Raw genomic sequence first — 13,947 nt, forward strand, 5'->3', positions numbered from 1 at the left:
CCGAGGAGGCAGGGTGGGCGGAGCGGGCCACGGAGGGGACGTGGGCAGGGATGGGGACGTGCGGCGGGGACGTCGGGGGATGGACGCGCGGGGGGCGGGGCGGGCGGCCGGGGGACGTGTCGGGAGTCAGGTGTGCCTCGGGGCCCCCCTCAGACCCGCCCCTCGGGGCCGGGCTTCCCTGGCCGGGCACGTGAGTCCTTTGGGTGCGCTCCTTTGTTGCCACATGTTGGTCAGGAAGGTCCGTTCGGCAATTTAGTGGTCACTTGAATCCGTGGGGCGAGGAGGCTGTGTTCCCTTAAAACAAATTTCCTTTAAAAGATTTTTCGAAGTTGTTTAAATGGTTTTTTTTTAAACGAAGAGGTTGTGTGCCTGGTAAACCTAAGCCCAGCCTTCCCGACCCACCCCAAGATTGCATGCTGATCACAGCCTGGGCAGTGGATTTTCAGAAACGGATTTGAAAGCACACAGATGCAGACACCTTAACGGGCAGGCTTGAGTTACTACCCACTACGGTGGTTTTGGTAACATTCTGGTGCTCAGACACCTTGTCCTGAGATTATTCCCAGCCGTGAGAACTCGGGGCCTTCTTGGAAAAGTTCTTGCCTAACCTTCTTGCGCGGCATCTCTTGTGAAAGAGGTGGTGGGTGCAGTTGTGAATGGCCAGGCAGAATCTTTTAAAAACCATTTGGGTGCTTAAAGGTCATGCAGTCGCTTTCTTTCACAAGAGGGAGCTGCTTCCAACGTGGCCCAAACCTTATTTTAGAGAAGAGAGTTCCTGTCCTCACGAGATGAGGATAGAATTTGGGTATTTTAAGATGGATGCTGCTGCTCCGTGTTTTGATGGGTTAATTCTTACCTAAATGTTGACCTTTTAAGTGTCTTATGTTCTCGAATGTATGATTTTTTGGTGTTATTTCCCACAGTAAATTGGGATTAATGTGTCTTTAAATGTGACTTGTATCCCATATTAATATGCAGCTTTAAATCATTTGCCCATTTTTAGCATGCTCTCTTAGAAGCATGGATTTTTGAATGGGAAAGGGGCTTCAGAGCTAACTGTCCCCTGCTATTTACCAGTAAAGAAACAGGTCTGGAGTAAAAGGGCTTGTCCAGGTTCACAGCTGGCTGAGACTGAGAGCTGAGGTTTCCACTTCCCACCAGTCCCGTGCTGTTTTCTTTCTTTTTTTTTTTATGATCAGTATTTTTTATTTTGATATTGTGGGGTACAGTTAAGGGTTAGGTATACAAATATGAGTCATTCAGGCCCGCTAGTGCTGTTTTCAGGATACTTCATCTCAGGGGGCCGGAATCTCCTGATGACGTGTGTATCTTAGTTTTTCAGCGTGTTAGTCTACCTAATGCACAAAGTTGGCCCACCTGTCTTTCTCTTTTTAGCATTCTGTTTCTTAATTGTGCTGAGTGTTTTCTTGTGCGTTAGGATTTCTGGTTGGTGTCTGTGCGTGGCTTCACAGCAAGCAAAGGGATTTTAATTTTCCTTTGGCCCTTTAACAAGAAAAATGAGGTTAGCCTATATGTGGTTGTTTATCTTGGTGTCTGACAGGCCTGTGAGGTGTTTGATGTCTTTGGCCAGTCAGTTCCTGCTACGTTTACATTAGCTCTGACAGAAGTGGACGTGCACTCAGCCTGCATGGGTTATCAGAATGGTGCTTTGGGAAATCTGCTAGATAGGCAGTATTTTATTTAGGGTAGGGTGAATTTTGGAAAGTTATGGAAAAGCTCTCAGATCATGTCATATTTAATTACTCCTGACTTGCCCCTTACTCTGTTCGTTTTTTTAGTTCATTATACAACACTGGACTGAACAAAACAAGAAGCCTTAGTGGTTCCTTGAAGTGGTTTTTGGACACTGGGCAAAACAGTTTATTCAAGCATCTAGCACTATTGCTGATAAGTCGAACTGTGTTGTTGGATAAAGTTGCCCAACTTTGAAAAGCAAGAGATGAAACTCACTGTACAGATTATCTCTGGTTTGAGATTTTTATCTTTCGTTCAGGGGTCAAAGCGAAGTACATTATTGAAATACTTGAAATGGTGAAGCTTTTCTCTGTTTTTCTTTCTTTTCTTTTCTTTTCTTTTTTTTTTTTTTTTTTTTAGTTTATCATTCTAGAGGGATTGCTCACTTTTATAAATTAGAGGGCAAATATCCAAACTACTTCCAAAGTTAAAAGGATGTTTTCCAGTTGTGAGTTTTATTCTTGAGAAAATGGTCAAGTTACTTAAAGAGTATTTGAATAAGACATATATGTCCTCAGATTCAGAAGGTAGTGTAAGGAAAATCAAGGTAGTGGTATAATTCCTGTTTTTGAGAAGTACAGGCTTTTTTTTCCCTTTTAAACATTTTCAGCCATGATGTACTTGCTTCCCTGTTACGGCAAGAGTGCTCGTAAGTCCCTCATGAAATGCCACTGCTCCGTGATAGTTTTGAATACATAAATAACTGGTGTGTAAACACCCACTTCTGCAAAAAGACCGACACTGTTTAGAAGAATGCCAGTGACTCTTGCTGGTCTGGATTCCAGCAATTGGGTACCTGAAACCAACGGAAGAAAGGCTTTGAGGAAAGAAGACAAATGGAGTATGTCCTCCCTGGGAAGGATAAGAGTTACATGTGGGGCCTTGAAAAGTTGGGGGGAAAAGGAGAAGTGCTCTTCATTGTCTCCTTCCCCTGTCCTGAAGCTCCCCTGCTCCCCTTCTTGCCAGAGGATTGACTGGTGATTATAAAACTGTGCCGAGTCTGCAGCATACCGTAATGAGTGTCATCACGATTACTGGGCCAGCCTTCACGATCTGCTGGTGGAGAATGGAGAAGCGTGCTTCCCTGAGTCTCTTGGCCGTTCCCAAAGACTTAGCCAGAAAGTATCTCAGGTCATTATGTGTGTATGTAAACTGGCATAAAGGAAAAGTTTCTAGCCTATACATAGTATTCTAAAATAATAGAGGACGCTTCCAGCTTTTAGTTTTCAAGCTTGCTTATTAGGAAGAGAATTCACTCTGCGGTTGCTTTGTACTTGGTGTTGCTTGGATGGCACAATCCTCATATCTTGCCTTGTTTCCTTTCTAAGTAAGAAGACTTTGTGAGGATTGGTCGAGTTAGATCATTAAGAAGTTCTGAGGCTGTAGATCAGGAATGAATCAGGTGACAGGAAGGAGGGTTGTGTTGTGCATCTTTTAAGACAAATTTGCGTCATTGTGTAACTCAACATATAAAGCTAGTATGTGGCCTCTTAATGTCTATGTACATAACTTTCTCTGTACCACTGTGTATTTCCATAGAGGATGTTTCTGAAAGAGAATTACTGAGCTAAAGGGCATCTACCTTTGTAAGGCTCTTAATGCATATTGCCAAGTTACCTTCCAGAATGTTTACTAAAGCCCTAATAAGTACTAACAAAATACTAGAAACAATCATTTGGGTAATGGTTAACTACTGCCTTTTGGAAAATGGTTAAAGTACAGTATATCTTTATAAATGATGAGATGCAGTGCAGTTTTTCAAAAGAATGAATGTCAGTATACACTGATAATGAAAGACATATGGAAAACACTGTTTACAGGATATGTAAGTATGTATGTACGTGTGATACAATGCCACTTGTTTATAAAAACAACTACATTTCATTGAAAAAAACTCTCAAGTCTCCATGAGAAACTGTTAAAAGTAGTTTCCCTTGGGAGTGGGAATAAGAGCTTGGGAGGATTGCTGCTAATTTTTTATTTTATGTACTGATGTTTACATTTTTAAAAAATATGTTGTTTTTGCAGTAAAGAGGTTTTTAGGCTGGGTGTGGTGGCTCAAGTCTGTAGTCTCAGCATTTTGGAGGCTAAGGCAAGAGGATTGCCTGAGCCCGTGAGTTCAAGACTAGCCTGGGCAATGTGGTGAGACCTCGTCTCTACAATAAATCAAAAAATTAGCCGAGCATGGTAGTGTGTGTCTGTAGTTCCGGCTACTTGGAAGGCCGAGGCAGAAGGATCGCCTAAGCCCAGCAGGTCGACACCGGGGTGGTGTGAGTGTGCCACTACACTCCAGTCTAGGTGACAGAGTAAGACTGCAACTCAAAAAAAAGAGAAAAAAAGAAAAGATTTTTAAAAGATATGGAAAATAATTACAGTAGCTAACACTAACTTAGGGACCTTTCTTATTTTTCTGTGTGCTTAAGTCTTTTAATCCTTCTAACAATTCTGAGATAGATACAGTTATTATCCCTATTTTACAGATGAGAAAACCGAGACACCCAGAGGTTAAGTACCCTGTCCAAGTGTAACAGCTTTAACTGAAAGAGAGTCTGAGCTCAGTCTGAGCTCCACACCTCTATACCAATGTATGCCAAATACAAATTGTCTGCCTTTAGTTATGCTACTGGGAGTGGAGACCATGATAGAGATAACTTTTACTAAGTTTTCTAGGTATGTCTCCTCAAGTTTCTGAAATTCATGTTAGACTGTGATTGCTATTGTATTTTTACTGAAGAAAATAGAATTTTGATATTGGTTTGAAGTCCTTCAAAACAGTCCGGACCAGAAAGCCTGGTATTGTTTATTGCAGCCTTTTTCTCTTTGATCAGCTACTTTAAGTGAACGTTATTTGTATTTTAGGAATACTGACTTCCACAGAGCCCCATCTGGAACTCTGGCTCCTTAGCCCTGTTCCTGCCAGAACTCTGGGTTTTTGTTTGTTTTTGTTTATTTTGCACATTGGGCTTCTGTACAAGAAGAGCTGGTCCCATTGGTTTAAAAATAAATGTGAAGATCCTAGAAACAGTGGGAGTAGGAAAAACCAGTTTTTCGTGTTCATGTTCTCTCTCTCCCCTTCTCTTTCTCCCGTTCTCTTTCTTCCAGTTGAAATATTTTGAAGAGCTCTAACTTTTGGTGCTTTTGACATATTCATGTAGACTCCAGAGGCACTCCAGGTGTTTAGATTATTCTTGATGTTAGATCTCTCTTAGCTTTGCTAGTTATGTTCATCCATGTTGAGTCTTGCGAGTTCGTGTCCATTTGTGTGTGTGTGTAGAGTGAGGCCATGGAGATGACATTCAGCTGTGTCGCGTGGAATCGGTGATGATTATGGGACAGTGACAGCCACTGGGACTGCCTTAGGTGGCAAGGCAAGGGTGACTTTAGCAAACACGATCTAAGTACTTTGTAAACTCTTGTAACCAGGGTGTAACTGGGCATCTTCCATTTACTCGGCGCTTTATATTACCGTACTTAGCCCTCATTGCCACCTTGTGTTACTGTCTCTGTTGCACAAATGAGGAATCTGAAACTCAGGTTCATGGCAGGTAGCTGGTCATGGAGTCTGACCCCTGGCCAGGCCTGCCTTGCGCTTGTCCTGCACGTGTGAATGATGCTGAGTCCACTCTGCCGCTGACATAGTCCTCGCCCAATGTAGAGTGCAGTTTAGGGTTCGAGCCCATCTTGATGATTATTTTGATTTACTGACAGAACTCCCTACTCGTCTCTGGAACGCTCACAGTTCTGCTGGGAGTTTGGAGGAATGGCCCATCAACCTGCTTGGCTGTTTTCTAGAACAAATATATCGTAGGGAGTGGAAGTTGTGAACAAAACATACTACTGTCCCTTTTTGTCGTAAAGTTGCTTTGTGGGCTACCGTTATCATTCCTTATTAAAATTAAGGCACCTTAATATATTCAGCAAACTCATTGGGCCAGTAAATATTTTCAAGACCAGTGCAGATTACCAGTGCCACATCCTCTTTTTCTGTGGCTCCACCTGCTTCAGCTGTTCTTCCGAGAAAACTTTCGTGTCTGCCTGTAGCCATCATGCAGTTGTTTCTGCCCCCAAACTAACCAGGCTTAATGAAAACCCTGGAACGTAGGAACTGGTGGGAGAGAAGAACACCTGGACAAGGTCACAAGGTACGTTTAGTGCACCGAAGAAGGAGAAAGACCAGAAAGTGTGAAGTATGAGGGAAAGAAAGAAGTTAATCTGTGGGATAGAGCTAAAGCTTCTTTCTGGATTTTTAGCATTGGCACCCGATTTAGTTGCATTAATTTTATACTGCAGATTTGTACACAAATGGAACTTTCTGTGTGGGATTTAGGTTCCCTCTTTAGGAGTTTCTCGGTTGTTTGTGCTAATTATTTGGATGTAGTTGTGAACTTATTTGGACAGCCTTTATGAAGTTTCTAAGTGATACATTTATTACTTTATGTGTGGAACAGATACAGCTAAATAGCTTAGGTAGACTGTAAAAAATATGTTTGTGTGTGTACACAAAATATTAAAGGTAAAGTAGGCTGTCTAGTAATAAAGTGGCTATTTATTTTTTGAAAAGCAACTTCAGAGTTTTCAGTGGAGTATTGGGTGTTTTAAACTAACCCAATACCAGAGAGAAAATTGACCGAAAGATGCTTTTCCTAACATGTTAGCTTTAGAGTTCCAGCTCCTTCTTGGTTGATTGCATGAACTGCTTCAGGAATAGAATTATATAGATTTTTAGACTTTTATTGCCCCTTGTTTGTGTTCTTCAGAACACCATTGCATTTGGTTTGAGGCAAGTCAAAATCCTTATCTAAACCCACCATGTTTAGTGTCTGTGTGCACATGACAGATTTCAGGTTGGCCGTGGTTAACTGACATTATCTGACTTGTCCAACAGGTTCCTGGGTGGAGCTACCCATGAACAGCAGCAATGGCAATGATAATGGCAATGGGAAAAACGGAGGGCTGGAACACGTCCCTTCCTCGTCCTCCATCCACAATGGAGACATGGAGAAGATTCTTCTGGATGCACAGCATGAGTCAGGACAGAGTAGTTCAAGAGGCAGTTCTCACTGTGACAGGTAAGTGAGATCATGTTTTGGTAGACTTCTGGAAACAGCGGGTTACAAGGCTAATTCCCATTAGGAAAAATTTTCTCCTTGGGTCTTCACTTAGCAAATTATGCCTACTGACTTTTTGCACCATGTGTATTTAAATCAGATTCATTGACAAGTACCTGAGTACCCATTGGTTTTTCCCCAGATGAAGTCATTTTTCTTCCTCAGTGTGTATTATCTCAGAAGTGTATCAATTTACAATTCACTGGCATAAATGCTAACTTACAGAATTAGCCTAGCTTCCTCTTATTTTCCTTTGTGTCTGTGTTTCCCAGACCAAGTCTGCTCTAAGTTCCAGTTCCGTCTGTGCATTTTGGTCTTCCCTTCTAGACTTTGAGACTTCGAGGCAGGGGCATGTTTCATCTTTAGTACCTTCATAGTCACAGCTGGCGTACAGTAGACACTCAGGAAATGCTTGACTTCTAGGAACTGCAGGTTGGCTTACGGTACAGCAGTGTTTGCACATTGGAAGCACCGGCCAAGGTCTGTAAAGATAGTGGATTTTGAAGGCCATTCCATATCCTCAGAAGAGGTTTTGTTTCAGACGTGTGTGTGTGTGTGTGTTTTCCTGCTGTACCAAAGACATAACGTTTTCTATATTTGACCTGGGAAAGTGAATTCCAATGATTAAGGACTGAAAGAGGAAGGATATAGTGAGGGGCAGATGTAGAATGAGACCAAGTCATGAATTTCTTCTCAGTAGAAGCTTGTTTTTTCTTCAGGGAGACTAGGTAGTAAATGACATTTAGAAACTCTCAGTACAGTGGCAGCCACACTGTCAGCATTATGGGGTACTGGATGATCTTCTGGCTACTTAATAGCTAACTAATATTAACCAGGTAGAAAATGCCAATGCACAGAAAAAGATTTAAGGAAACATTTTTAAACATAAACATTGATTATCTTTAGAGGATAGAATTATGGATATCTTTCTTCTTAACATTGTGGTATTTTTTAAAAATTGTGTCTATGGAACATATTATTTCTTACCAGAAAAAGTCAAAAAAGAAGAAACAGTAATTAAATCACACTCGAACTTCCTGCGTGGCTTATGACCCACTCATGTTACCAAGGCAGCCGAAGAACTGGTTTGTTGGTTCTGTGGCACGCTGCGCATCCCCGCCACCCCCGTGTCATTTCTGACTTGTCCCTGTGCTTCTTAGAGCCTGGGATGGCTTTTGTCACAAACAGAACCAGAGCAGATGGCTCTTCCCTGAACAGCTTGCCATTGGTTCCAGTAGCTGCAGCGTTCGTGTGTCTTCCCGAATGAAGCTTTACATTACATTTGTATTGTAGGACTTGCTGATGGATTTCCAAGTCTTCTGCTTGTTATGGCCTGTGGCTAAGGCTTTTATGGTACATTCAGGCCCATGAACCTTGACGTGGGCACCAATGTGTCCACTGACTTGTTCACACGGTGCTGTCACTGAGCAGAGCAAAAGCTGCCTATTTACCTGTCTGGTCATTTTAATTTATGGGTGCAGTTGTGCCTGTGACTGGTTGTGAGCTCACCCTCACGTCATTGGGTTTACATTTGGGCTTCTTTTTTTTTTGAGTTGGAGTCCCACTCTGTCGCCCAGACTGGAGTACAGTGGCCGCTCCCGGCCACCGCAGTCTCGACCTGCTGGGCTTCGGTGATCCTTCCGCCTCAGCCTTCCAAGTAGCTGGAACTACAGGTGCGCGCTACCATGCTCGGCTAATTTTTGATTTATTGTAGAGATGAGGTCTCACCAAGTTACCCAGGCGGGTCTCAAACCCGCGGGCTCAGGCAATCCACTCACCTCAACCTCCCAAAACACGGGATTACAGGCTGAGCCACCGAGCCTGGCTTGGGCTTCTTTTTATTTTATTTGTTTTTTGAATTGGAGTCTCACTTTGTCGCCCACATTGGAGTGCAGTGGCACACTCACAGCCACTGCAGCCTCGACCTACTGTGCTTAGGCTATCCTTCCACTTCAGTTTCCAAATAGCTGGAACTACAGATGTACGCCACCATGCCCGGCTATCTTTTTATTTTTTTTAATTAGTTAATTTTTTTTTTGAGTCGGAGTCTCACTCTGTGCCCCAGACTGGAGTGCAGTGGCACTGTCACAGTCACAGCAGCCTCGACCTTTGGGGCTCAGATGATCCTTCCACCTCAGCCTTCTAAGTAGCTGAAACCACAGACACGTGCTACCACATCCAGCTAATCTTTTGATTTACTGTAGAGATGAGTTGTCCGGGCTGGTCTCGAATCCCTGGGCTTAGGCAATCCTCTCGCCTCAGCCTTTCATAGTGCTGAGATTACAGGAGTGAGTCACTGCACCTGGTGCGTTTGGGTTTTTAAACATGTGAATATGCCTGTGAGTACTTTGCTGTCCCCCTCACACGTCTTACGTATCTTTGGTCTACTGGTCGTCTTGCAGAGGAGGCCTGGAACCGCAGCACCACAGTGCTCTCCTGTGTTCTCTAACACGCGTCACCACGTCAAAGTGTCCTCAGAATTCCTGTCGTTTGAGTGGCCAGCATCTCTGGATTTGAAGTTGTGGGAAGTGTTTCTTGGAGGTGGATAAGTTTTAGAATTACTGTATATTAGTTCTAGAGCTAGTATACGTATATTCTCAATTTTAAAGTTACTCCATGTGTCTTTTGGTGGCTGCAGTGGTTGTTTGAAGGTGACCCTCATGTTTTCTTTGTGTTCCATCCTGCTGAATGGGTTTGCAACCTCGACTGAATACTAGTCACCCAGGCATCCTTTAAAAATACCTCCAGAGCTTCTCATTCAGTTGTCAGGGACAGGGTAGAGACAGCCGAATATTTTAAAAGCGCCTCAGCTGATTCTAATATGAGCCAGGGTGGAAGCTTGAGTACATTCCAAATTGTTCAGAGTCGTAAACAGTTTAGTGTTTTTTGAAGGGATCTTGGTGCCAGTGTAAAGAAGAGTACAGGGGTAGAGCGGGGCTTCGTGGAATTTTGACCGTGTCACTCTGACTGCCTTGACCTGGTCACAGCTGTGTAAGACTGGCCCTCAGTTTGATGCCTGGCTATGAACCCAGCAGTGTTAGGAGCACAAAGATGGTAACTGAGACCAGCAAGACTGCTCGATTTTGGTTGGCGTCTGTGGTGTAGACTGACGTTTCTAGCTCAAGACAAAAATTTCCTAAATGTTTGAATTTAGGAATTGTTGATACAGAATTGTTTGATTCAGAACCAGCTTTTCTGTTTACCTATTCCCATTGTAAGAATCTCCTATGTCAGTTACCCTAGTCTAAGACTCCTAGGCATAATCTGTTTGATAAGTTTCAGGTGTTCTTACTTGTATTTGGGTCAGTCTCACCAACATCTCTATAAATTAATTAGCACCGTACACATGCTCTTGGTAAATTTAATAATTTCTATTCCTTTGAGCAACTAAAGCCCTATATATTTTTCATCTCTGCTTTTTGGAGGGTTTTGGGGAGGGGTGTGTCTGTGTGTGGTGAAACACTTGGTGACTTGATGTGATTCCATGGGAATCATTGATAAAGCTGAGAAATTAACATATTTTATTCATCTATTGTGCCAAGTACAGTTTGTAATCATGTGTTTTGTCCAATAATTTATCTGTTAATTTTTTGTAATTTGGGGAATATATTTTGTATTATTATAATGATTTATTATTCATATATGTTTATATAATTCACTCTGAACTATCTCAAAGTAGACATTTCTGAAGTAAGTAGATAGTGATTCCCAAACTTTTTGGTCTTTATACCCCTTTACATTATTAACAATTATTAAGGACTCTAAAGAGCTTTTGTTTGTGGGTCTATCTATTTTACTATAATAGAAATAAAACTGAGAAAATTTAAAAATGTGTATTAATTCATTTTAAAATAACGATCCATACCATTTTAACTTAAGTAACTTTTCAAATGAAAAATAACTATTTTTGTAACCCCAAGAATTAATAAGAACAGTGACATTGTTTTACATTTTTACAAGTCTCTTTAGTATCTGGCTTAATAGAAACAGCTGGATTTTCATCACCTTTTGCATTCAGTCTGTTGTGGTATCACACACCATGTAGCCCATGGAAGATTCCGCTGTTCACTGACGAAGAGTGAGAAGGGAAAAGGCAAATAAACCCTTCTGGTATTAGAGCAATTTTAGCCCCAAAGACCCTCTAAAGCAGTCTTTGAGGACTGCTTTATACACTCTGAAAACCGCTAGTAGTGAGTTATTTAATGATGAAAGAACGTGGAGGAAAAGAACCCCAAACTAGTTTCTGAATTTGAAGATTATTTTACCTTTATTGACAAAAAAGAGTAAATACAAGAGAATGTGACAATCTTGTGTCTTTAGGTAACATTTCCTTTGCAGTTTTATCGTGTGAAGGCATTTGTCACTACTGAAAAAGTCTAGAATATTTTTGGAATAAGAACACTCTATTTTATTTAGCCCTTTAATACCACGTAAAATTTTCTTGCGTAAGGTTATATTTCCTGATTTGATGCTTTTTTCAGAGCTTACTGCTGTAACTCTGAAGTTTAGTAGACACTAATTTATTTGACGAAATGAGAATTAAACTAATGACTAAATTATTTCTCTTCTAGTCCTTCCCCACAGGAAGATGGGCAGATCATGTTTGATGTGGAAATGCACACCAGCAGGGACCACAGCTCTCAGGTATATGTGTGTGTGTGTGTGTGTGTGTGTGTGTGTGTGTGTGTTTGTGTGTGAGAGAGAGAGATTCACACTTGCTGCTTTTTCAAAACCAGATATATTCAAAGATACAGATTTACAGTAAATAATTAGGAAAGATAAATATTCTCCAAATCATTATGCTTCACTAAAATTTATTAAAGAAGAAGACACTTAAGAATAGTTTGTCAGCCGGGCTCGGTGGCTCAGCCTGTAATACCGCGCCTTTGGGAGGCTGAGGTGAGTGGATTGCCAGAGCCCGGGGGTTCGAGACCCGCCTGGGCAACTTGGCAAGACCTTATCTCTACAATAAATAAAAAAATCAGCCGGGCGTGGTAGCACATGCCTGTAATTCCAGCTACTGGGAAGGCTGAGGCGGAAGGATTGCCAGAGCCCAGCAGGTCGAGGCTGTGGTGGCCGGGAGCGGCCACTGCACTCCAGTCTGGGCGACAGAGTGAGACTCCAACTCAAAAAAAAAAAGAATAGTTTGTCGTGACCCGCCTGGGGAACTTGGCGAGACCTCATCTCTACAATAAATCAAAAATTAGCCAGGCGTGGCAGCGCACGCCTGTAATTCCGGCTACTTGGAAAGCTGAGACAGAAGGATCGCCGGAGCCCAGCAGGGCAAGGCGCGGTGGCCGGGAGCGGCCACTGTACTCCAGCCTGGGCGACAGAGTGAGACCCTGACTCAAAAAAAAAGAACCAAAACTCTAAGAATTGGAAAATTCTTGTCTAGTGATGTATTATTCCAATATTCCAGGCTAGTTTCTTTAGCTTACAAATGGAAAAGGCTAAGACAGATGTCTTACTTAATGTCACAAAATAAATTAAAATGAAAGTTATATCAGAACCAGGTGTGAAAGCTATTCCTGCATCAGAAATTAAAGCATGACTTTTTTCCTTTTCCTTTTTTTTTTTTTTTTTTTTTTTTGAGTTGAGGTCTCACTCTGTTACCCAGGCTGTAGTGTAGTGGCATGATCATAACAATCGCTACTCATGGCAGCCTCAACTTCCTGGGCTCAGGCAATCCTTCCATGTCAGGATCCCAAGTAGCTAGGACTACAGGTGCACACCACCGTGCCTGGCTCATTTTTTGATTTCTTTTTTTTTTTTTAGAGGTGAGTTCTGGCTATGTTGTCTAGGCTGGTCTCGAACTCCTAGGATCAGGCAATGCACCCTCCTTGGCCTCCAAAAGTGCTGGGATTTCAGACATGAGCCCCACACCAGGCCAAAGCATGACTTTTGAAATGAATTTCAGGAGCTAGAGATAAAATTCATCAAAATTATGCCAGACTCCTTAAGTTAAGGAAGATAGATATAGTTCAATGTCAACCCCTAACATTGTTGTAAATACAGATGGATATAGTATTAAAATCTTACAAATATTTGTATTATAAGACTTAAAATATGATAAATATGTAATTGTTGCCAATGATTTAGAATGCTTGTAGCTGGTCCTTAACTTTATTGATGTGTGAGATCACCTGAAAGTGTCATTAGAGTACAGATTCCTGAGGACAGGAGCCATTTTTTTTTTCTCTCGTCTTAAGGCTCTTGAAAAATACTGAGTGACTGGGCTCGGTGGCTCAGTCTGTAATCCCAGCGCACTTTGGGAGACCGAGGCGAGAGGATAGCCTGAGCCTGCGGGTGCGGGGGAACTTGGTGAGACCTCATCTCTACAATAAATAAAAAGCTGGGTGTGGTGGTGCGCGCCTGTAGTTCCAGCTACTTGGAAGGCTGAGGTAGAAGGATCGCCAGAGCCCAGCAGGTCAAGGCTGCGGTGGCCGGGAGCGGCCACTGCACTCCAGTCTGGGTGACAGAGTGAGACTCCCAACTCAAAAAAAAAAAAAAAAAGAAAAATACTGAGTGTTTGTTTAAATGAGTTATCACAAGAACGTGTTTTGTGGGGCTTTCCCTGTGCAGTGTCCTGGACCCCCTTGTCCCGGAAATATTTTGCATGTTATCATGGATTCACCTGGCATTCTTTCTGCTTCAGAATGCTGCTCAATTTCTCCAAACTTTGACTATGCTCTACTTTTATTCTCCGAAACCTGGAAAATCTGTGGATTGAATGCATGTTGGTTTTATGATGAGCTTTATACTATAGAGAAGCTTCTAATGGCAAGGCTTTCGTGGAGTCAGAGGATCTGACTGGAGTTGTGGAATTGCTGGCTTATTGCATCAGTTTGGCCACATGCAGTAAGCTATAACTGATGTGGAAGAGAGCATAGAGCTTCATGGCAAACGGTGCGCCTAGGAATCCAAGAGATGAAGGCAGTTCCTTGCTTTGGTCTTTCCTGCGCAAGAGGTTTTCAGTCCGTATTGCCCTTTGTACAGATAGGTGAAAGTCTGGGCTGGCGTTTTACAGAATCAGTCCTTCCTTTCTTTCCGTTATTTTTCTTTCCTTCTTTTCCTTTCCCCCCTC

At 42.3% G+C, this 13,947-nt stretch overlaps 1 protein-coding gene across 4 annotated transcripts in view; it reads left to right on the forward strand.

Annotated features, from left to right (window-relative positions):
* Window positions 1–13,947, forward strand: part of BNIP3L (BCL2 interacting protein 3 like) — a 25,075-nt gene that overhangs the window by 432 nt on the left and 10,696 nt on the right. For 3 of the 4 annotated variants that reach the window (XM_008060857.1, XM_021713822.1, XM_021713821.1), the window contains exons 2-3: window positions 6,641–6,824; window positions 11,435–11,507. In XM_008060857.1, the coding sequence (XP_008059048.1) occupies window positions 6,641–6,824; window positions 11,435–11,507 (257 nt within the window). Of the gene's footprint in view, window positions 1–5,741; window positions 5,898–6,640; window positions 6,825–11,434; window positions 11,508–13,947 lie in introns of those variants that run through there. The other variant, XM_008060858.2, reaches the window with a different exon arrangement.

The sequence above is a fragment of the Carlito syrichta genome, unplaced genomic scaffold (assembly GCF_000164805.1).
Source record: "Carlito syrichta isolate Samal-C Ts95f unplaced genomic scaffold, Tarsius_syrichta-2.0.1 Scaffold304746, whole genome shotgun sequence".
NCBI lineage: Eukaryota > Metazoa > Chordata > Mammalia > Primates > Tarsiidae > Carlito > Carlito syrichta.